Source organism: Anas platyrhynchos, chromosome 16, assembly GCF_047663525.1.
Source record: "Anas platyrhynchos isolate ZD024472 breed Pekin duck chromosome 16, IASCAAS_PekinDuck_T2T, whole genome shotgun sequence".
Taxonomy (NCBI): domain Eukaryota; kingdom Metazoa; phylum Chordata; class Aves; order Anseriformes; family Anatidae; genus Anas; species Anas platyrhynchos.
In genome coordinates this window covers 2614834-2637800 of record NC_092602.1, presented here as the reverse complement: position 1 = coordinate 2637800, position 22967 = coordinate 2614834, and the positions used below count along the sequence as shown (strand labels likewise).

At 40.6% G+C, this 22967-nt stretch overlaps 1 protein-coding gene across 3 annotated transcripts in view; it reads left to right on the top strand.

Annotated features, from left to right (window-relative positions):
- Nucleotides 1–22692, top strand: part of MLXIP (MLX interacting protein) — a 46500-nt gene extending 23808 nt beyond the window's left edge. Inside the window, exons 4-17 of one of the 3 annotated variants that reach the window (XM_027469648.3) lie at nt 806–895; nt 1167–1208; nt 2466–2637; nt 3229–3318; nt 4205–4296; nt 4450–5113; nt 7344–7465; nt 8157–8343; nt 9152–9276; nt 11147–11248; nt 13048–13175; nt 14240–14363; nt 16480–16609; nt 17261–22692. In XM_027469648.3, coding sequence (XP_027325449.1) covers nt 806–895; nt 1167–1208; nt 2466–2637; nt 3229–3318; nt 4205–4296; nt 4450–5113; nt 7344–7465; nt 8157–8343; nt 9152–9276; nt 11147–11248; nt 13048–13175; nt 14240–14363; nt 16480–16609; nt 17261–17382 — 2190 coding nt within the window. In that variant the 3' untranslated portion in view covers nt 17383–22692. Of the gene's footprint in view, nt 1–805; nt 896–1166; nt 1209–2465; nt 2638–3228; nt 3319–4204; nt 4297–4449; nt 5114–7343; nt 7466–8156; nt 8344–9151; nt 9277–11146; nt 11249–13047; nt 13176–14239; nt 14364–16479; nt 16610–17260 lie in introns of those variants that run through there. The other 2 variants (XR_001194752.5, XM_013107462.5) reach the window with 2 other exon arrangements.
- The last annotated feature ends 275 nt before the right edge of the window (nt 22693–22967 follow it).

Sequence of the window (22967 nt, the reverse complement as noted above, 5' to 3'; positions counted from 1 at the left end):
GCTCCTTCCCGAAAACCAGACAGGCCCTTGATGTGGCAATGTGTGTTGCTCTCTGTACTGCATAACTCTAGAATAATTTATAAATGCCAAAACCCTTCTAGGAAATGACAGTGTGGCAACTGTTACCGGAAGGAGTTCCAGATGACTTTGCGGAGCTGTCTCAGATTTTAGAAAGAACAGTTTTGATGTTTGTGTTGAAAGATGACTGTTGAACGCAGAAAGGTTGTGCTAAGGCTCTCACTAGTCTGCTGCCCCTAATTTATCACACGCAGCTATTTGTAATGCATGAAAGGCCTGCACCATTCTGATCCTTTTGTTGCTACTAGTTTGGGACCTGTGAGGTCACATTCTCCCTGAGCAGGACATGAAAATTTTATGGCTTTTTATCATTCTTAGCAGCTTTTGTGTATGTGCACGTATGTTCTGACAACGTTGTGAAATTCTCTTTGCCTGTTTTCTGCAGAGCAAGGTGTTACTGTTCTATATGTTATATTTTATTAAATTCATTGTTAGTTTTTTTGTCTTTTTTTTTTTAAGTATTGGTTTTAGTTAAGCCAATGTGGGAGATGCTGACAGTGCAGTCCGACATCATCTTGTTTATTGTGGGAAAGATGAAGTTAGTACTGTCAGATTTAATCTGTGATAGCTGAACTCTGGGACAGCTGGTCTGCTGATATGTGAGCTCAAACAGAATTAGCATGATTTCTTTTGTATTTTTTCTGCCTGAATATTTGCTTGGATATTTGTTGGACATTCAGCCATTATGTGATTCCGTGTAATTCATGGTATGTGTTTGTGTTCTCAGGCCATTGCAACAGAAGGGAAGTACTGGAAACGAAGAATTGAAATAGTCATCAGGGAATACCACAAGTGGAGAACATACTTCAAGAAAAGGGTCTGTTAGTTTGCACAGTGAAAGTAGCTTGCTTGAACAATAGTTGTTGCTTTTTGAGTTTTGATGTCGCTTTTGCTAACGTGCACAAATACTTAAAATAGATGTTAAGCAAATACAGGCACACTCATCTGAATAGTCCCAATTAACTAAAAATGATTGTGCAGGGACTAATTGTGCACGATAAGGTATTTCAAGTTCTGCGGTCAGGTTTTCTGCTGGTATATACAGGACCTGTTCTGACTTTAACATGTCTTTTGTTCTCCTTTTGCAGTTACAGAAGCATAAAGATGAAGATCTTTCAAGTTTGGTCAGGGTAGGTGATAACACTGATAAGTGGCAGCATTTATGCTTGTAGAAGCTGCAGTAAGTAACAAAGCTGTAACGTACCTTAGCTTGCATTGATTAAAATCTAAAGACAAGCATCTTGCTTAAATCTTGATTAAGGTTAGACACCTTAATGTTGGTGCATCATAAAGAACAGCTTAAAAAGCTTAAATTGAATGGAGGAGAGGTTGAATGTAAAATGCTGTGACAGAAGAAATGAGAAGCAGCTTGGGGTGTGCAGAAAGATCGATTTCTTTGAGAGCTGGCACATTATTTCATCTTGTTACTGAGTCATAGCTGGCACTACTGCCTTACTTGTGTAAGTGGATATGTGACGATGTGAGAACTACATGTTGCAGGTCCTCCTGCTGTCAAAATATTGGCAAATAATGTGCCGGGATCCTAAAAAAGGCAAGATGTTTAGAGGAACAACAATGCCATCATTTAGTATGAAAAAGAAATTTTCATGAAGCCATCAATTCTACTTTGGGCATATAAACTGATGACCAGAAGCATTGTTCTGATTTGTTTTCTTGTTGGAACTAACCATGAATCTGGATCTGTCCCAGTTTCACAAAACTCTCAGCTGTTTTGGCCATGAGCTCCAATGCACCATCATGCTATGCTGGTGTAGTTAGTGCTTCATGCTGGCTCGGCCACAAGAACCTGACCCTGTGTGCTTTTAGTCTGCAGCAAAATGGAAGGCAATACAATTTAGCTCAGCCTGTAGTGAAGGAGGGGTAAGCCAAGTCACATTATGTTGTATTTTTCATAGCCTGAAATTGCCCACAAGATCACAAAAGTACCTTTTACAAAGTCAGATCAATTACATTTCAGAAATTCTTGTAGGCTTCAGGGTAGGAGTTGTTTGCTCTTAATTTTTCCTGTGTGTGTTATTTTAAAATCTTTATGCAAACAAAAGAATCATTAAACTATAGGTGCAAAAATATACATATAATCACTGAAACTAGGAAGCATTGTTGCAGGTGTTTTATGCATTACTTGTTGACGTCTGTTTTTTGGGGAAAAACCTCTCCCAGAGTGTCATGGTATTCGATTGAAGTTTTCTGCTCAAATCAATGAGCTGAACTTGTTTTATTAGAAGTACCACTGATCTGTTTGAGTGTATCTCCTAAAGGAGAGTTGTTTCTCTTAAAACAGGAAAAATTAATACACTTAAGTGTCTGCACCTGACTGCGTTGGCACTGTCTAGGCAGCCTGACTTGTCTTCCTTTTCCTTTGGCAGGACGATGATGTGGTTCTCTGGCAAAAAAGAAGATATGGCAGAGAAACCCCTGTACCTATGGAGGAGGGCAGCCTCTTGGATGTTGATATGCTTATGTCTGAGTTCACCGACACACTGTTTTCCACACTGTCTTCACATCACTTGGTTTCCTGGCCAAATCCCAGAGAGATAGGTGTGTGTTGGCTGTTAGCTGTGTTGATTTTTGCAGTGGGAATCTCTAGAAGTCTGATTTTGCTGCTTTTTTAGTCTTGCTTTAGAAATTTTAACTTACTTTGCTGACAGATAAAAATAGCTCAGAGAACATAGCTGCTTAATAGATTGTAAAGTGTGGAATCCTATGGAGCCACTGCACTTTACAAGGAGTGTAGCTGAAGTAAAGTTAAATGGATAATGGCTTATTTTAAAATACTGTGCTATGAGCTGTGGTGGTTCAGGTGGTGATTCTCAGCAAGTTCATGTATCACCCAGCAGGGGAAGGACAAGAGGCTTGGGAGCAGTAAGCTTGTGAGGTGTCCGTGCTAGTCCATTCCCAGTTGCTGGTGAGGGCTATGAGAGGTTCACCTCTTCCTTTGTACTAGCTGGAAGTTTTGTTCCCTAACAATAGTCCTGAAGAAGTGCAGATGCTCAGTTCATTTCAGCAGATTTCAGCAGCAGTAAACAACATGGTTGAGCCTGGCTGTGGAGTGTGTTGATGTTCCAGCCAAGTGTGAGTTACTGTGCAAGTGATGCATAGCTAATCTGATCTTTCTTTTCATTTTCCCAGCACACTTAGGAAATGCTGACATGATTCAACCAGGGCTTTTTCCTCTCCAGCCAAATATTGATTTCATGGATACTTTTGAGCCTTTTCAGGGTAAGAATCAGATATATAGTCGATTAATTTTTTTTTTAAATTGTAATGATTTATGAGTTTGTGTCTAACAGAAGATTAAATGTTGCAGATATCTACTCTCGTAAGAAAAAATGACATTTATGTGAAAGATGGAGAACATCTGGTGTATGTCTTCATTGTTCATTATTTCAGGCAGATGTGTATGTGAGGAGGCTATTGTTACAGTCCTTCAATTCTGTGGCTTCGAGAGTTGTTTCAGGATTGTTTATTCCAGGGTTTGAACCTGGCTGTTAATTTGGCATTCAGAGGAATAATATTTAGACCTTAAGACATTGAGTAATTAAAGACAGAATGTCACGTGTGGACAGGAAAAACCCACAGAATTGCTGAAGTTTTGCCATTTAACACTTCTTAAGGATGAAACATTAAATCACCGTGTTAGAAACTTGGGACATTTCTTTGTTTGCCTTGACACATCATCTGGCACCCTGAAGAATTATGTATGACATGAAACTACTGTTGACAACTTTAATGGTTATGGACCTTCGTGGAAGTCAAAAGTCACATCTGTTTGCTGGGCCTTCGTTCAGTCTGCATCAGATCACTGAGTTTTGTGAGCATTGAGAATCACCTCTTGGCTTTCTGCATATAGGTGAACCTTAAACAATATATTGACTTTTGCATTGCCCTCAGCTTGCATGAAAAGTGATGAAGTCTGCCCTGAAGAGATCAGTTCTTCTGGAAGACAACAATTTATTGCTCACTTAGTTGTATGAAGCAAAACATCTCATGGTTTAATTATTTGCTAAATAATAATGCCATTCCTGTGAATTGTAGTATTTCATGGTACAGTGGTATACAGTGAATTAAGAAGTAGAAAATTAAGAGGTGACTTTTTGTGTTTCAGATTTATTCACGCCCAGTCGTTCCAGTAATTATTACCCCTCTGTGTCTGCTGCCAGCTCAGCTACAATGGACAGCAGCAGCCATTCTTCCCAGGTAAGGGAGATTCTCAGTGTTTAAAATAGCCACATCTCAGACATGTATGCACTGTGTATACTTTCTGACATGAGCCACGTCCTTCTCAGAAGGAGTTCAGGTGAGATTCAGGGGTGTCACATCTCAATCTGTAAAACTTCTCTTTTCTATCAGTCTCCTGTCCTGCCGTCGGGTTCCTTGCCCAACACACTTCCATCTGGGAACATCAGCGATGGACTAATTGCTTCCTCAGTACCTGCTCCTGTCATTCCTGATGTTGGCACTGACCAGTGTTCCAGCATTAGAAGCGGGGGATCTTTCATCCAGCCAGCAGACTTCGCTCCCGACTCTTCTCTCAGCGGGCCACAAACTTTTGTCCCGGTGTTTCAGACACCTTTGCCACTGCTTCAACCTGCGACACAACAGCACCAGTCCCCGTTGCCTGCAGTGCCTCTGAATACTAACTTAAGCTCTCCACCATCTGCTTTTGCTGCACCAGAAACCCAGAAGTTTGGCCTCTGCGAATCTACAGTTATCACCCACACGGCTTCAGCTACGTTGACGCACAACGCCCCTGCCACCACCTTCAGCCAGAGCCAGAACCTCGTCCTGGCAACGCAGCAGCCAGGTGCAGGAGTGCCTTGTAACCTGGCTTTCCAGACTACTGTCCTGCAGGGGCAACCCCGGCCCCAGATGCAGTCCCAACTGACATTTGCACTCCCCAAAGCCGTTCCCCTGGCCAGCGCTGGGACAAGGCCCAAACAGTCACAAAAAACAGTGCCTGCTCCGAAGCCTGAAACAGTGTCCTTAGTGTTAAAGAATGCCTTCATCACCCCAGGTGAGAAGCACTGGTGGGTGATGTTCTTCCTTTCTGAGTGGGACTAGCAGGAGGGAGAAACCTTCTTGTTTTTCTTGATTTACTTAAGTAAAAGTGCAGCTTCCTGAGGGTGTTTAAGGAGCCCTCCAAATCCACTGGCACGTGACTACACTTGTACAATGGGGTGCTCTGGACTGCTGCGAGGATTGGAAGCAGTTTGCTTGTGTGTGTGCTAGGTTGACCTGCCAAGGGGTCGTTCACTAGGGGATTTTCAACCCCAAGATTGTGACTCCCTTGCAAAATTTGTGCTGAGCTGTGTAGGTGCATCATTGTGTGGGTTAACTAGAGCTCTGTACTCCTAACTTCCTGAAACCTTGGTTTTGATGTTTGGTACTGTTCTGATTAGCTCTGTCCCTTCAGGATATTCAACCAAGTGGGGCAGGGAGGCAGAGTGGGATGGAGAATGGCAGGTCTGTCCCTGCCACTGACCCACTGGGTGCCTGGACAGGTCGCTGTGTCTGCCTGTGCATTGTCACACTCTAATAGCAGGGTGCTGCCTTGCACACTGCTAACGCTTCGGGTGTGTGCTGAGGTTCAGCTTAGAGTCTTTGAGAGTTTCTTTGAGCCAGAGTGCGGTGTTGGCTAGGGAACAGCTGTTGAAGGGGACCCCAGCGCTGGTCCAGATGGAAGTGAGAGAGCGTGCCTCTTGTCCATAGATCATCAGTGCCCCTAGCAGGACCGGGGTGAGCAGAATCAATCATTCCAGTGGGGTGGGAGTTAAAACAGGCAGGTAAACAGGGATTTTTCTTCAGGCAATCTAAAGACTCTTGAGTTACTGTCAGGAGTGGTGTTTTTTTAGTTCAGTGTGTGAACGCCTAACTGGCACGCTGGGAGTTCCGTGTTGGGTGTGAACTGGTGATATTGGCACTTCATCAGGCTGCAAACAGCAAGTGTGAGCAAGAGAGAGTTTTTCATGTGGGAAAGCTCAAGGCTAGAGCAGGACAAGCAGTAAACTTTTTCTTGGAATTATTGCACGCTATTTTCAGCCTTGTGCTGACTGGGGGCCAAGTGACTTCAGCCATCTGAAATGTGCAGCAGCAATCCAAGAACAACCCTGCCTGGAGGAGTAGCAGTAAATACACTTTATTAAGAAGTAGGTATGTCTCTCAGGGCCTGGCACCTACAAGAAGTTTGCTGTTCGGGAGTAGAATAGGCACAAGGATCTAATTCTAGCATGTCACCGTGAACAGGTGATCCTGGCAACGTTTCTGTCTATGGTACATAATGAAGCATGAGTCCAGGTACTTCTAGCATTCAAGACATTACTCACCTTGTAAAGCATTGCGGGCAACGTTCACTGTCAGAAAGCCTTTGCTCCTAGCATACTTCCTTGGATTGTTCCTCACCCCTTGTATCGCTTTCCCAGTACTTTATCAGTTTATTCTGTCACAACCAGCAGCTTTGTTTCTCACGTAGATGTAAAGCCATTGGCGTGTTTCAATTCTGGCAGTGGTATGTGTTCTGGGATCACAGTGCTCCTAAATCACAGGGACAACAAGCTCAGAAGTCAAATTTTTGTAAAGACTGGAGCTTTATTTTTGGCAATGGAGTAAACATCAGTACTTATAACTGAGGCGTTAATGTGTACAGGACAAACAAATCATCTCATGAATGCAAAGAGAAATGCATAACCTTTATAACCTTTTCTAGAAAGGGATGTATGTGGTTTACTGTCTTTTGATATGATGACTCAAAAATAAGCACAGGTTATCTCATCAGGCACACGGTTTCATATGGGAAAAAACTCTGCTGTCACCACTTCAGTATAAATGTTCTAAGCAAATGAACCAAAGCAAATAATGGCTAGAGGGAAACTCAGTAAATATGAGCTGAGTTTTCTCAAAAAGCATGCAGAAACTTTGTCTTAATGAACCGTTCTTCTGTGAAGGCAGCTATAACAGAATGAAGACACATTGCACCTCCCAGATTTACTACCTACCTGTGTAAAAACACCTTGAAACAGTGACGGTGTTGCTAGAAACCTGAGAAATTATTGATTAATCTGGTATACTGGAATCAGGGGATTGAGATTATCAGAAAATTGGTGGCACTTTGTGTGGCAATGAAGTAGTACCAAATAGGTGCCCATTAATCTATTCCCTCTGTTCAATACCAAGTAATTTCATACAAAATAATCTCTACTTTTTTTTTTTTGTCTTGTAAACTATTCTAACTAAATTGTGTTCTTCAGCTGCCTTTCAGGGACAGTCCAGAGCAGTGATTGTAACTCCAGCACCTTTAAAAAGAGAGGGGATTTTGACGCCAGCCATGTCTCAGTCTAATGTTGCAATTGCACCAGCTGGAATTGCCAGAGTAAGGAGAATAAAATGAATATGTTTGTTTTTTTAGGTTTGTTGTTTGCAGGTCATTAGCCATACTGCACTCAGGAGGGTAACTAGTCTGTTAAATTTCACCTGTTACCCAGTGTGTGTGTTTGTGCAATCAGCATTATGCTTACTTATTTTTATTGTAGCTACTTGATGGGCCTGGAAGTGCTATCTAGTCTTCACAGCCCCTGTCTCATACAACAAGATTACAAGGAGGCATGCATACGCTGTACCACTAGTGGGGTTGATTTGTGCTCTATTAATCATGCAGAGGCTAGCAAGAACCCAGGATGCTCACCTTTCCATTTAGAAGTTGGAAAGTGTGCCTTGGAGAATATGAATGGGTTTTCCAATCTGTAGTATACAAGAAGATGGAAATAGATTTTAGCATTTTGTGCTGTTGACGTGTTGTAACACTGCATTAAGTTATGAAAGGATTCTGGTTTCCTGCCAGAAGCCTGACTTCAGTGCCTGCCAATTCTTTACATATTATTAGCCCTTGTTTCATGTCATCAGATTGTTAATCATGTATTAATTTGTTACTTTTAGTGAAAGGCAAGGTAACAAACCTCTCTCCCCCCTTCTCTTTTTCTCTTTTCCTTCTCCTAATGTTCTCCCGCTTTCTTTTCCTTTTTCTTTCTCTGCTTTTCTCTTTGCTGTTCCTGTGCTGTTCCCAGGCTCCCGGGGTGACGGAGTTCCGTAGTAACATTCTGGTTGGTCCAGCACAGCAAGCGCCAAGTAGCCAACAAACCCAGTCCACAGTCTCGCATCTCTTCTCTCCTAGTGTAGTCCAGGATGGGTTGGTGAAAGGAGAGCAAATCCCTTCCCACAGTAGCAGTTCACAAGTTCCTTCACCTACACCTAGTAAGTTAGAAGGCTGTAAGCATTTTCTCTCACCTACACACTCAAGCACGTTTCCATCGGTTAGACAGGGTGTTAATTAGCCTTGAAGATCCCAGGATACTTTTTGAAGGAAAACTTTTTGGGCCCTTCTACCCTCCAGCTTCAGCTGCATCCAAGTGTTTGCAATTTTTTTCTTAAACTACTGTCCAGTGTTCCCACAAGCTGTCATTTTGTGATTTGTAAGTGGTTCCTTTCTAAAAGGATGTGCTGTCATATTCACAAAGGACTAATTAAGCCCATTTGAAAGGCATCTGTGTAGAAAGTGCTGAATAGGTTTATTGTTCGGTATCCTAACTGTAATTTTGACTGGAGGATTTCAGACACAGACCTTATTAATGGTAGGTAAGTGAAAAAGATTCCTTTTGCATGCATGTTGATATCTGGGCCAGTTTTAGACACTTCTGTTGGCTTTGATGGTAAATGGCTTGTTAAATATTACCATCATGTCCCAGGCTATTAGAGCCTCAGATGGGAGAGTCCAGCACCACAGTGGAATTAGATCCTATACATTCAGTATGCCTTTGCTTAAATACCTATGCATGTGAAAGGAATATGATATTTCGTTATTCAGGATGCATTACCGTTGTGCCGTGGAATACTAAACTTCCCCAGTGTTCTTGACATTTTCTAGCATGTGGTTGCTGTATCAATAAACATAACTTAGTTGTTGACTGCATTTCGGTTTTGTTCTGAATAGAAACTTTTCAGCAGTTATATTTGCTACAGGATGTTGTTTGTTAACATGCCTTGTCTGTCTTCCTTTATGAAGGCCGAGACTGTCAGAATTCTGGCCAAGCTTCCCCGTGCACCTCTGAGCAGAGCCCCAGTCCGCAGTCTCCCCAGAACAGCAGCTCAGGAAAACCTGCCACTGACCCTCAGATGGCTGCATTTAAGGTGTGTGTCCGTTCCTTTGAGGTGCTTTTCTTTGTCTTTGTAGCTACTTTTCTCCCCTGATGTCTGAGCGTGGATGTTGCAGTAGGCTGTGCTTCAGGAACAGTGAAATATTTGTGCCTGGGGCTTAACTTGCATTACATCTGTCCTGCTCTGTTCAATTTAAAATGTCAAACTGTAATAATCTGCTCAGCTCCTCAGAGACATATCACTGGAGAGGCTAAACTGTACCTTTTGCAGTTCCTGATGTGGCTCACAGGAGTCTTATGGCAGGACTCAGTTTACTTGGTCAAAGGTTTCAGGCTGAATTTTCTAAACTGTGGCTTTTTGCCATTGTTCTGCTGGAGCTATCCAGGTCTGCAAGGTTTTGGCCATTGCTGGAGGGGGAAGCTCTCAACCTGCTGAGCTAACTTGCATGTCTCCAGTGATGCTCTGCTGCTCTATAAAGAAACAGCGTCAAAGACTCTACAAGTTATAACTGTAAAACACTTCAGGAGTTACTGGGATAAGAATTTGGAGACGGCACATGAAAGTAGGCTCTACATCATCACAAACTGACCTTGTCAGAATATGTTCTTTGGTAGTATGAGAAACTTCTCCACAAAAAACAACCAATGCAGGAAAATCAACTCTAACTCTGCCATCCATTTTGTGGTGACAGGGAGCATTACTTAAGCATTTTGCAAGTGCCTGACCCATTTTGGCTTCTTTTTGTATACCTTATGAGTTGATCTCAGCTTGAGTGCTCACGGGGCAGAAAGGTAAGTTTAAACTCTTGCAGCCTGTGATTGCCCTCAATTCTCATTTTTTTGCCAAGGAGAATCAGAACTACTGCATGCTGAAAGTTACTCATAATGGTTTGCAGCATTTTGCTTAGCATAAATGCTTATGATCAGTAGTTGCACTCCCTGATTGAGAGTAAATTTAAAAAGAACTAGGACTGGTCAACGGCAGGAAAGGGGCCACTAGATGGAGCAGTGCTCTTAAAAGTGAGGGCACCCCAATGAAAAGGCTTTATAGCCCTTTGAACTCACGTGCATTTCAGTTTTCAATTCCTGGCATGTGTAATGTCAGTAACTCTTCTGTAAGTTGGGAAAGTGATGTTTGCTTGTCTCTAAATGTACACTCCTTGCTGCTGTGCACTGTTAGACTGAACAGTCCTGTGTTGCTCAGTAACATTGTTTTTTTAGCTTGGCAAAATGTGGAGGGCGTGGGAAATCTCAGTTCTTCTCCTGATCTTTCATTTTCTGTGGGTTTGGGCAGTGACTTAACTGCTTTGTTGCATTGTTTTCCTTCAGTGTAAATTGGGGTGATGGTGAGCTACCCTTGGAAAGCTTAGCTCTGAAGATAACGCATTCTAAAATTGCAAATGCCGTAGTTTTTCCAAAAGATGTTGGTGGAAATAGCTCCAAACTTTTTAATGCTAAAAATGAAAATGTTAATTCCTGACAAAGGCTTTATCCTCAGAGTAGGCCAAAATTAATAATTCTTCTTATTTTTTTATAAGGCTATTTGTTGATATTAGTAGACATTCTGTATGTATTAGGTAAAAATTATGTGGATTGTTTTAAATTTTAAGACTTCAACAAAGTTACATGTACCCAAAGCATAGAATTTGACTTCAGAAAAAGTGTGTTTAAGAGTATTAAATAGGAATTCTTATTTTGAAAGAAACTGTACAGGGTTTGGATTTGAATTTCATACTCTGAACGCTTTTTAATCACTTACATTTTTTGCAAGTTTATAGTAATATAACTTGGACTGGAAAGACTATAAATGCCATAAGTCAACAAAGGTGATGCTGAATGTGAATAGCAGAAATAATCATAGCAGTAGAACAATAAAAGAAAACAGCATAATTTTATTTACACAGATGCAAAGAATGAAGCGTATTTCATCAGAACAAAAGCGAAGGTTCAATATCAGGATTGGTTTCAGTACTCTGAACAGCTTGGTTTCGGCCAGCTCCAAGTCGGTAAGTAACTTGGCAGCACTACTCATTTCATACAAAGCTTCAGTAAGAGCCATTCTGAAAAGAGTTAATGGATCTCTCTGCTGTTGACTGAGTGTGCCAGTCAATCAGTGAAGATACCTGAACTGAGGGACTTGGAAAGGGATGGGTGATAAATTTGTGGCTTATAGTCAATGTGTGAAAGCCCTTTGTCTTTTAGGCGTTGTTCTTCTGATGCAGCTTCAGATGTTGATCAAATCTTTTGTGATGAGATGCTGCAGCTTTAAAGCTCGACAGAGAAAAAAGTAAAACTGCTCTTTGCAATCCTTGCTCCTAGCACCCCAGTAATTAAGCTTTTGTCATGAGTGCAGTGTAAGATGACTGCATTTACTGCTAGGTCACCTTTTCTTCTGACATGCTGGCATTTTATACCTATTTTGGACAGCCTCTAGTCCCCAGAGCTGGACTTGAAAAGCTATGACCAGTCAGTGCTGTGAGCTTTTTCTGCCTGAATAATGAGCCAGCCAAAGGCCAGGTAGATGCTGTTGGTGTTCTGCTGGGCATGGCAAAAGAGACCTAGACATTTGGCCTGAGCTAATACGCACAATTCTGAGCACAGTTTGTTAGCACAGGCTTTATGCTGTGCTAACCACATCTGTGCTGCATTTAGTCAGCTAAGAGCATGGTAAAACAATGTTGTGCATCTGCAAATACTGTTGAAACATGTCCAAAATGTGCGGTGAAATTTCTAAAACTTCCCACACGTGAGAGATCTGTACTTCCTGATTGGGGGTACAAGCCTGGCTGCTTCAGATGATTTGAAACCCCCTCTGGAACTCCTCACCCAGCTCCTTTTAAGAATTTGGCCGTGTGCCCTTAGCCTTGCAAATATTGTCATTTTTTTCTCCTGTCACTTGTCTTTTGTGTATAGATTTACAGAGGAAAGAAAATCCCTTCTCATTGTCAAATGTCTTTGTAGAGATTAAGAACATTTTCTGCCTATGCTCGTTAATTTAGTTCATAAAATGAAACCAAAATCATTAAAACAGGTTTGTCTGCACAACAACGTTCTAAATGTCCTTTAAATATCACAACCCTTTGAAACATAGAAAATATGAAAGGTTATTGTTACCATGTTGATTTATTTACCCAATTTTTATATTTAGGATATAAATTGTCAGAATTTCACTACCTGTTTTGAATAGCCTATTTGAAAGGTAGTCATTTTTGAAAACTTGGCGTTAGTGAAATGTCTGTTTATTTTATTTCTCAAGTACAGATTTTTAATTGTTTCCTCAAAACTGGAAGTTTATTTTAAAAGAGATCAGTGACATTGTTTCTGTCTTCTTTGGTGATAGCTAGAGCACATAAACCTTTTGGTTTAATAACTTCAGGCTTCCCAAACTAAATAACCTAAGCTGTCAGTGCACGAACAATGCTTCTAACAGCATAGTAATGTATCAACAGGTACAGCACATCCTTCAGTACCCCACGTAAGAATTGTAAACATTTTTAAGAGGATAGACAATGAAATAAAACACTTAAAATTATGACTTTCAACAAAATAGCAAAAATGTAACTTGGGGAATAAAACAACCACTGCAATCATATTTCTCTGTATTAGTGTGCAAATGGGAGTCAGAAAAACGAAGAGTTCAGTAATATCTTAAGTGTTTCTGTCTGCCTATGTGTGCTTTGGCAGGATGAAGGAAACTTAAAAGGTGCTGAAGTGCTTTTCTGGGTTTTACCACAGATAAGGGGCAAACTCTTCATCCGTCTAGCTTTGTTCCAGAAAGTGAGCTCTATGTTTGTGTTTGGTCTAGATCAGCCATGCAATCACTCTCCAGAAAACAGTAGAATATATCGCTAAACTACAGCAGGAAAGAACACAGATGCAAGAGGAAACCAGGCGCCTTCGGGAAGAAATCGAGGAGCTAAACGCTGCCGTCATGTGAGATTTTGGGAGATTTCTGTAATGAAGCAGAGCAGCTTGAATGTTGCTTTGGCTAACAGCAGGGGATGTTTGCCTCAGGTGTCATGCCAAACAACAGATGGGTATTGAACATCAGTAAAGATGCTACTGACGTCCAAACAAAAAGCAAAGTCGTTGTGGGATGGGCATTGGTAGCAAATCGTGTGGATTTTCGGCAAGCTCTGAGCATGAACGCTCAACAGTGGTGTCACCAGAAAAGATGCATTAGATCAGTTAGAATAAATCTGAGAAGCCAGTGATGGTTGTTTTTAAAGCTAGGCTCACTGGGTGATGAAACGCTCCTACTCTTCATGATGGCTTTGCTGCAGTTTTCTTTCCAAATGCAGTCAATTTTTCCTGGAAGCAGTGTGGTTGAGTGCATAGGATTTGGACTCAAGGAGCTTGCCACTGACTGAACATAACTCTGATAAGTCACTTCACCTTCCTGGTGCCTCAGTTTCCTCTGTGGGTTTACAATAGTTATGTGCTATTGCAAAGCATGTTGAGAACCCCAGTGTTTTTTCTTCCATCCACAGAAGTGTTAGGCTTAGGCATTATGTTAGAATTATCGGCAAATCAAAATCTTTTTCTTTTTTTTTGTTCTTTCTTTTTTGAAGATATGATAACATCTGTTTGGTTTTATTTTAAATTGATCTGTTTCTTAAGAATCTTTGTAACATTTTCTTCTCTAACACCGCTCAGGAGTAAGTCTGTAAATTTTAACTTGACTCCTAACGTGCCTTTTTCTAAGTGGATGCCAAAAACTACTTTGTTCTATGTTATCCTCTGTTCTCAGTTGTGTTGCTTGTAATAAGATGTAGCAGCTTGAAAAATTGCTTTGCTGCATGAAAATAGACACAATTGATTTGAAAACAGTATGTATTCCTGGCCATAACAAACTCAATGTGGGGGGGTCACGCACAGAGAAGCCACCTCAGTCTGAGATGCTGGGGTTGCACATATTTTTCATGCTATAATTTAGCCTGGAAGAGGAATGTGCCCTTCCTGGTGGGGATTCTGACCTCAGAGCATCTTCTTTTCAGTTCTTGCCAACAGCAGCTCCCTGCTACTGGGGTTCCAATAGCACGGCAAAGGTTTGACCGCATGAGGAGGATGTTTGATGAATACGTGAGGAACAGGACCCTCCAGAACTGGAAGTTCTGGATTGTATCCTTTCACATTAACCTGCTGGACCTGAGGTTTGGTGCTACTGTGTTTAGAGCCAGAAACTCTGAATTCTGATGCTATGACTTTAAGCCAAGTTAAGTAATGCATGTCCAGAGTTGTCATTTGCATCTAAATATGGATACGAATTCTTGCCTTATAGACTGTTATGAGGTAAAATTTGCTCACCTTAAAGTATGGGAAGTAACTTGGAAGAAATGCAGTACAAAGGTAAAGTTTTCTTGCTCAGTTATTATACCACAAGAAATGTGTAACGAACTGTTTCTCTAACTCCAGCTCTTGTTCACTTTTTGCAAAGGACTACAGAGAATGACAAAGATTTTCAAAAAATAAGATTATTGTAGACAATTACTGAAACTGCTGTAAAGGCAATTTTGAAAACTTGCATGTTTCTCCTTTTTTTCAATTTTTTTTTCATTACGACAAATCAACTTAGTTTCTCTTTGCTTCTCAAATGCTAGCAGCTGTGCTTACAAATGAGTGATAATGCAGAAGATGGAGAGAGACAAGCTGGGAATGGAACCAGGTTAGCTAATCCAACTTTGCTATCTTGGATCAAATATGATTAGCCTGAATCAGTTAGGGGATGTTAGTAAATAGCAAAGCAGAAGAGCAATTATTAATGAGCAGAAGTGTTAACTTTCCCCCTTCCTATTAAAGCTTTGTACCTTTTTATGTGCACGTATTTCATGTGCTTGTACTCTGCTGGTTATCTCCCCTGATTATCAGAGTAGATACATCCATGCTTATCAGAGTAGATACATCCATGCTGGTGTCTGCATGAAGTACAGCATTCTTAATATTTTAGTATGTAAAAATGCTTCCTTTGGTGCTTCCTGGTTTCTCTTAGTCCTAGAAAGCTAGACTCATCAGAGGTTATCTGGGATGAAGGTGCAGTTTTGGGTAGCTGGGCCTGTGGTATCTAGAGAAAGACAAACGCTGTTGTAGTTGGTAAAAGAAAAGGTTGGTAGGCAAAGCAGTCTTCCCAACTTCCCTTTGCAAGTCAGGATGGAATTGTGAGGGAACGGTTTTCTAATAACTGGATAGATTGCTTAACACCTGCTGGCTTATTTCAGGAGGTCTTGCAGTAAAAGCTGACAAGGTCCAGGGGTGAGAGCTATTAATAATTTTTTAAAAAACTTCCTCCTCATGAAATGACTGTAAGAGAGGGAAGGGCAGTTTCATTACAAATATGAGAATATCACAGTTTCTGTTGCATATGAGAGGGAAGTGAGTAATCTGGTCTTCGGCTACTGGAGATAACCCAGGGACAGAATATTTCTGAATAGTAGAATATCAACAAAAGGATACCCAGTCACTCTGTAAAAGTCCATAACCACATGCAAACCCCCTAGAGTATTCCAGGTAATTGTTAGACCTATCTTGATTGTTAGCAATAGTGAGAAAGATAGGGGTGTATCACAACCCTGAGATTGGTTTGGGCCTCGTTCTCACAGGCTGCTGACTGTAGTCAGAAAATCCCATCTGGGCTGACATGGTAAAACCACAGATTTTGAGCCTTCAGATGAGTTTTGTCATACAGCCAGCTTCTGAAATAGACTCCAACTTACAGGTACATTCACTTGCTGAGTTACCATGGCAGTGTTAGAGCAAGCTGTTCTGAGTTCAGGTATGGTGACTGCTCCAGGAAAGCTCATCTGAAAGACTCTTGAAGTCTTTGTTTAGCTGCAGTAGCAAAGAGCTTGTTCACCTTAAGGCTTTTATGTTCTTTTGCTATAAAAGCATCAGTGTTATGTGAAAAAGGTGGCAACAAAGAAATAGTACAAACTACATGTACCTAGTTTTGAATGCTCACGCACTCACAACAGTGCAGATTGTTTGTGGGAGATCAAGTCAGTCATACAGGAATTTTGCAAAAAGTAATCAGTATTGGTAAAATGTGAACTGAGCTTCAATTTTTTCCTTTGTCCTAGTGTCACAGATCTTAAAAATAAATAATTATAATTAAAAAAACTCTTTGAAATGTTGTAGTCTAAAAATCATTTGTTTTCTCTGGACATTGAGCTCTATTATTTTTTCCCTTAGAATGTTTTGAAGTCCTCCTTTGTTATCTCCCTTAACATTTGATGATTTGCAGTTCAGCATTATTATTAAGCCATTGTTTGAGTCCTTCAATGGGATGGTTTCCACAAAAAGCTTTAAGGATCTGAATCAAACTGCAATAGCGTGGCTGGATCAGCACTGTTCTCTCCCTGTTCTGAGGCCAAGTAAGTGAAGTTCTATCAAGCAGTAATTTGAGATCACAGTAAGTGAGACCATATACAATACCATTTCTTAAAAGAGTAGGACAGATGTTAAATATGATTTTTTAATCCCTTCTTACTGTCTCAGTGGAAAAATAAGAACGTCTTTTGGCTGCTTGGTTGCATGCTTAACACTGAACAGAAAAAAATTAATTGTTTAATATAGATTCTAGAATTTAAACAGTCTCAAGCAGCATTTAAATTTTAAATATTCCACTCTAGTTAAAGAGTGGAATATTTTAGCAGTGTGATTTGTCTCGTTATGACGGAAGAGACTTCTGAAGTTTGCATTCCCCATTGAAATGACCTTCTGTTTGAGCATGATTGCTTGACCCTTTACCACTTAGAATTCAGCAAATATTTATGTTTACAATTATAGTTGCTGAGAAGTGCTCTTTTTAGTAGAAGAAATAGGTAGATCTCTGTTGTCGTTGTTTTCTGGGCACAGTTCTTACGCATCTCTGTTTCTTGCTGTTGCTGTAAGTGCAGGTACATGTTTTGCAGAAAAAACTACCATAATTCATAACAATTGCAGTACCTGCACGCTGTTCTGCATGGATTTGTTTGCAGTTAGTCTAATGGCTTTTTTGATACTTTCCTGACTTTTCTTCACAGTGGTGCTGAGCAGCCTTCGGCATCTAAGTACAAGCACCTCAATTCTGTCAGATCCGTCGCGCCTGCCAGAGCAAGCCACAGAGGCAGTTAGCAAGATGAACAAAACAGCTGGTGAAACCTAACAACCAAAGACAGTGAGTTGCTTGTACAAGGGGTGGAGAACCTGCCAGTCTAGCAGCCTGGTGAGTCTCCTTTCAGTTGGTGCACTTTAGAAAGAATACTCTCCATCACCCAAGACCTTCAGGGCATCTGTCTCTGCCTTCAGAATATGTGGAAGTGTGATGCAACGTTGTCATAACGTTTTGATTCCTCTTCAGTGCTGTACTCTACTCCATGAAGTGAGAACACCAAGCTCAGGTAAATTTAGCAGGTTTCATTCCTGCAGGCAGCAATATATCTCCATCAATGCAGCATGCATCTGTATGCAACAAACATCTTTCTATGAAACAGCTTCAAGTGCTAAGTTCTCTGAAGTGTAAATCTTGTACACCAAGGAATGTTCCTTTCAAGGGGAAATATACTTTCAATTTTGTGAAGCAAAATCTGCTTTTCATTTTGTTTTCTGGTGTTCAGTTCCATTTGTTTTACTTGAATAGTAAACAATTGTTTAAACAGGATTATATTAAAAACCAAAGGAGAAGAAAAATCCATCAGCGACGTCAACTCATGGAAAATACTAGAATTAAAATCTCAGGCTGTGTTTTGTGTATTTTTATTTTAATGAGTGTACCATTGCATATGATCAGTTCCAAGGCATGCTTTATTTTCTAGCAAATAAAGTAGCTGATTTTTATTATTTTTCTGATATAGCCATTGCAATTGAGTAGTAGGCTGTGCAGTAAGTGCAAAAACGCAGTTTTAGATTGCACAGATTCTGCAATCAAGATAGACACATGAATTTCATATCCATTTCATCTCTAAACTGTTTTCTTGCACTCTGCAGAGTTCAGCTGCCTTCCTCATAAAATGTGCACATATAAAACACATCCATAGGTAAACATCATAGTGTTTCAAAGACAAAAATTGAGTTCATAGTGTTAAGAAATTGGCTTTTTTTTTTTTTTGTCTCAGAAAACGTATCAAACCACATGGACTTGTAGTCAGTTTTTAGCTTCTCTGTCTTTACCTGTTCTTTTTGCTTTTTATTTCAAAAACCTGAAGGACTTAGCCAAGCTTGGTCTGTATGGTAAGGTTATGTTCAACAGGAATTATAAAACACATAAAGATAAGTTAAAACCCGCGTAACATTTTTCTGTGGCAGTCCCTGAAGTACTGGCCTATCGCTGGAGATAAGCTTAGTCTTGTTACGGCAGCAATAGTCTGTCCATCCTCAGACAGCACTGGGATGTTCATTCTGGCCAGTTTTTCTTGGTGTAGTCTGGAATGATCCTATGACCCTTGTAATTCCACTCATTACTCGATTCTGATGCTTTAGAGCTATTCAGAGTGTAGATAAAGTTTCCCTGTCACCTCCCCCAAATAGTTTCTTGCAGTTTGAAGAGCAGGCTGTCACAGTGCAAAGCTGAGGAGCAGCTAAAAAGTTTGGACGTAGCACGTTCTGAAATGGGGTCAGTAGGTTCTCCTTCAGGGGATGTACTTTTCCTCTGCATTGTGCCTCATCTTCCCCACTTGGTGGGCCAAACCTTAAAAAGCAATAAAAGGTTTGGGGAGTGGGACAGAGCACAGAGAATAATTTTCCTTTCTTCCTTGTCCTGAGATTTTGCAGCTAGTGGCTTTCATTGCAGAGTTGGCTTATGTGTGAGCAGGACTGTAAGAAGAAGAAGGCAAAAAGGGCTGCCCCAGGGCCCTCTCCCTGAGCAGGGGCCTGTGAGTTGTGCAAGAGGGGGGCTGAAAGGGACTTCTGCGGGAGGTGGTTCAGGGGGGAAGGAACGTAAGGAGAAGACAAAGTGGCATGACTGAAGTACCAGTGTGCCTGTTTGTAGCTGTGCATACAAACAAGACGCTCTTTTCTTTTTACAGTACGTCTGCCATATCATTTAAAGCTTGTGGCACATGGAAAAAACTGTGTCCCTGTGACAGAGCCAACAGCAACCTAGGCTTCACCTAGGAAATGGTTTGTTGAAATAATGTGTAAAGGTGGTCAGAGCACCGAAATAGTAAGTAGCTTTTCTAGGGGGACCCATATCCAGGTCCCATATCCAGGACCCATATACAACATGCTTTATTCAAATAAGCAGTATTTTGGGAATGCATTTAGATAAAAGATGTTGAATAAGTCTAAATTTTTAATCAGTGCTTTAATCCTCCCTTTTCTATCACTGTTTGTGAACGTGGTTCCAGTTAAATCATTTAACTGTGATTAGCTGGGGAGCGCCCCTCAAGTTTTTTACTGGGCTATCTTGTTGAGATGCATAGATACCTACATGCGTATTTGCATGTTAAAAATATGTATCCGGTTTTCTAGAAAGAAGTCAGCAGGCAAATTGTCCAGGAACAGACTTGTGTTTTTGCTGTACTTTTCAGATAAGCCCATTCTGTAATGCTTCCCCTGCGATGTGGTCTCCTGCTCGTCAGGCAGCAGTTTTGCCTGATTTTTTTTTTTTACCATGTTCTTAACCAGGTGTCCGCAACTGAGGTTGCACTAGTATTAACAACACTACAGTGTTGTCTCAACAAGCAAAATGGGCTACAGGCTTGCCTCAGAGCCTAGGGAAGTATAACGATTTCTAAGCTTAGTTCCTACTATTTCAGATCTTACTGGATGAATTGGAAGCTAAAAAGGACCTTAAAAGAATAGCAAGGGGAGAGGATGTATGACTGAAATGCTAAAAAATATTGCCCATTAGCAGTTTTGATCTGCATGTGAATGGAAAAAACATCACACACATTGCATCATGAGTTGGTTACAATTGGAGGGAAAGTGCTTATTGTAATAATTTCTGATGGAGAAACAAGCTCACGGCACTTCTAAAAGACTGCAAATCTTAACATAATAGAGAGAAAAAAATAAATCAAAGATCACTTACTAGGCAAGAGTGTAGGAGGGAGGGACGGAGTAGTGTAAAGATACTTTCCACATAGTGCAATTACCAGAAATCATGTGGCTCCTCTTCGAAGCAGTGATTCAGTGTATTTTCGTCACCTAACTATTGCAAATCAGAATTCTTTTCTCTTATCAGTCAACTTTGTGAAGGGTGTGATTTTACTTTATTTGGAAGCACAGGAGGAAAAAGCTGTGGTGTATCTTATCTCTGCACATTTGAGGTACTGAGGATTGGTATGAAAAGAGATTGGCCACGTATGTATTAATTCCTGTCTAGATTCCCACTTCGTTATGTATTTGAACTGCTTAGTCTTTCTGCCTTCCTCACACGGAACTCTAAGTAATATACTTCTTTTTTTTTAAATAAAACAAAATAAGTTTGGTACCACTTACTCCCCTGACTTACGTAGTCCGACTTCCTCTATGTCACCAAAGTACATTAAGCAAGCAAAACACGCCGTGCCTGTAGTCTACACAGAATTACAGATGATGCACGTCAGTCGTCAGTGAATTGGTCTGGACCTTTAAAGAATCCCCACATGAGCAAATGCAGCCCATAATTAGTCAAATCCAACATATTTTGCTCAATAAGGGAGGGGATAGATAAAATATTTGTGGCCTGCGATACCCACCAAGATCAAACAGATTGTCTAGTGGTGCCTTCTGACCTCAAATTCTATTAATTAATACACTGTAGAAGCCCCCACTCTCCCCCCAGCTTCTAGAGAAATTATGCATTATCTGATGAACTTATTAGTGTTGTATGATGCTTCCTGTTAAGATGAGGAATAAGCAGTGAAAGCAAATTAGAATTGAATAAATTAATTAGTAGTAGAAATGGAGACAAGACCATGCTTCATCTGGACAGTCCAAGCTCTGCGCAGAACCCATGGATTCCTGGTTACTCCCATTTGATCCGACTGCCGTGTTCTTCCCTGCTTTTCCAGAGCCCAAGGGGAGCTTTCCTTCAAGGGAGACTTACTAGAATGCTTCTATCCGTGCCTTAGATCTTGGGGTCCTGTATGCATTTGATGCATCTTAAGTCTTACATTCTTACCCCAAATAAGTGGAAAACTCAGTGAAATGACAAAGTGGGGGTTCCCTTGGTTTTAAGAGAATGTATCGTCTGCGTGGCATTACTGTGCCCCTTTGAACCTGAGGTCATGAAAAATTGTATGGATGGATGGGAGGAAGGATGGAAAAAAATGGTCTTTCCTGCTGACTTCACTATCCTTCCCTCCCACGTACACAGGGGCACACCTACCCCGAAGTCTGACGGAAACCTAGTAAAGATGCACACAATTAAATCTCCAAATCTGGAATGGCTTAAAAAATCAAAGGGATGGCAGGTTGCATTGGAAAATAGCATCCCTTTATTTTGTGCCCTCATTCTGTATGTGTACACACTTAGGCTCACATGGTAGAGGTGAGGGGCCAGGTAAACTTTATTTTGTTTATGAGAAGCTCACTACAAAACCATTCAATAGCATAATGTTTTTTTTAGTCCATTATTGGGAAGCTAAATCACTTCCTGTGTTTCTGGGATGGATAATTCTTGCCTCAATGTTCCTAACCTGAAGATACTGCTAAAATAAAACTGATAGTCAACTATTTTGACTTTTTTTTTCTTCTCTCTTTTCTATCATTTTTTGCACTTTTATTGTAAGGAAAAACACCCAGAATGAAAAGGCTGATGATCCCTGGTTTAGGTGCTTTATGGATTCAGTCGCACAAATCTCAGAGGACTGTGGACAGCTGTTGGTGACTTGTAGGAGGTATTTTTTTAGGTGAGACAACAGGAGTTTTCCTATTTCTCTTTCAATTGATATACTTGCATTTCTGAGGAGATCGTTTGTTTTTGAGGGTTTTCTTGTATGGGACCCCAGTACTGTTTCCACAGTGTCAGCTGAGGCCTGAACTTCCCTTTCATTTCTTGGATGGATTTCATGCTAATTCCCTATGTTAGAGCAGAAGTGGTAGTACCAAATTGTAGATTGATCTGCAAAACTTGATTCAGTTAGAAGGAAAAACATCTTAGGTGTGTAATACAAAGACTTTCTAGCCATTGTCTGAACTGCTTTTATATCTGAACATTTCCAACATAAATAGGATTTTGAATCAGAAGATACCGGTTAGGAGCAATCCTCTTACTTAACAATTCAAAGAACAAATCACTCCTTTTCTTCTTGTATTTAGATGTGTTTAAGTGAATGGAGTTCATTCTTGTTGTATAAAAAAAAAAAAAAAGCTTGGAGGTTTGAGGACTTCAGGTTGTACTCTTGCTTTTGCCTAGGTTTCCTGTTCTGTTGCATGACACAACTTCTGTTGTGCTGTCGATATGTAGCACTTTTCAGTAGGTCTGTTAAATTGTGCAATGCATTTTTTTATATTTACAACCAAAACAATAAAGGTTATTTTTTGGAAGAAACTAGTTGTAACGTCTTCATTTTTTACCTGGAACTTGGCTTCAAAGTGGGGAAATGGTAAGTGGAAATCTTCCCGAACCTTGCCATTCCTTTTGCAGCTCTGAAAGGTGACAAGGGCTCATTTCTCTATTATCAGTGGTGTTGAAGTCACCTCTTTGGGATCTGTGTGTTTGGCTTTCCCGTTGCAAGGCTTATGTCCTCTTAAAATGACTCTGTGCTTCAGAAGATGAAAGAGACTTGATGTCACTTGGGCCCTTCTTGACTGGAAGAATCAACT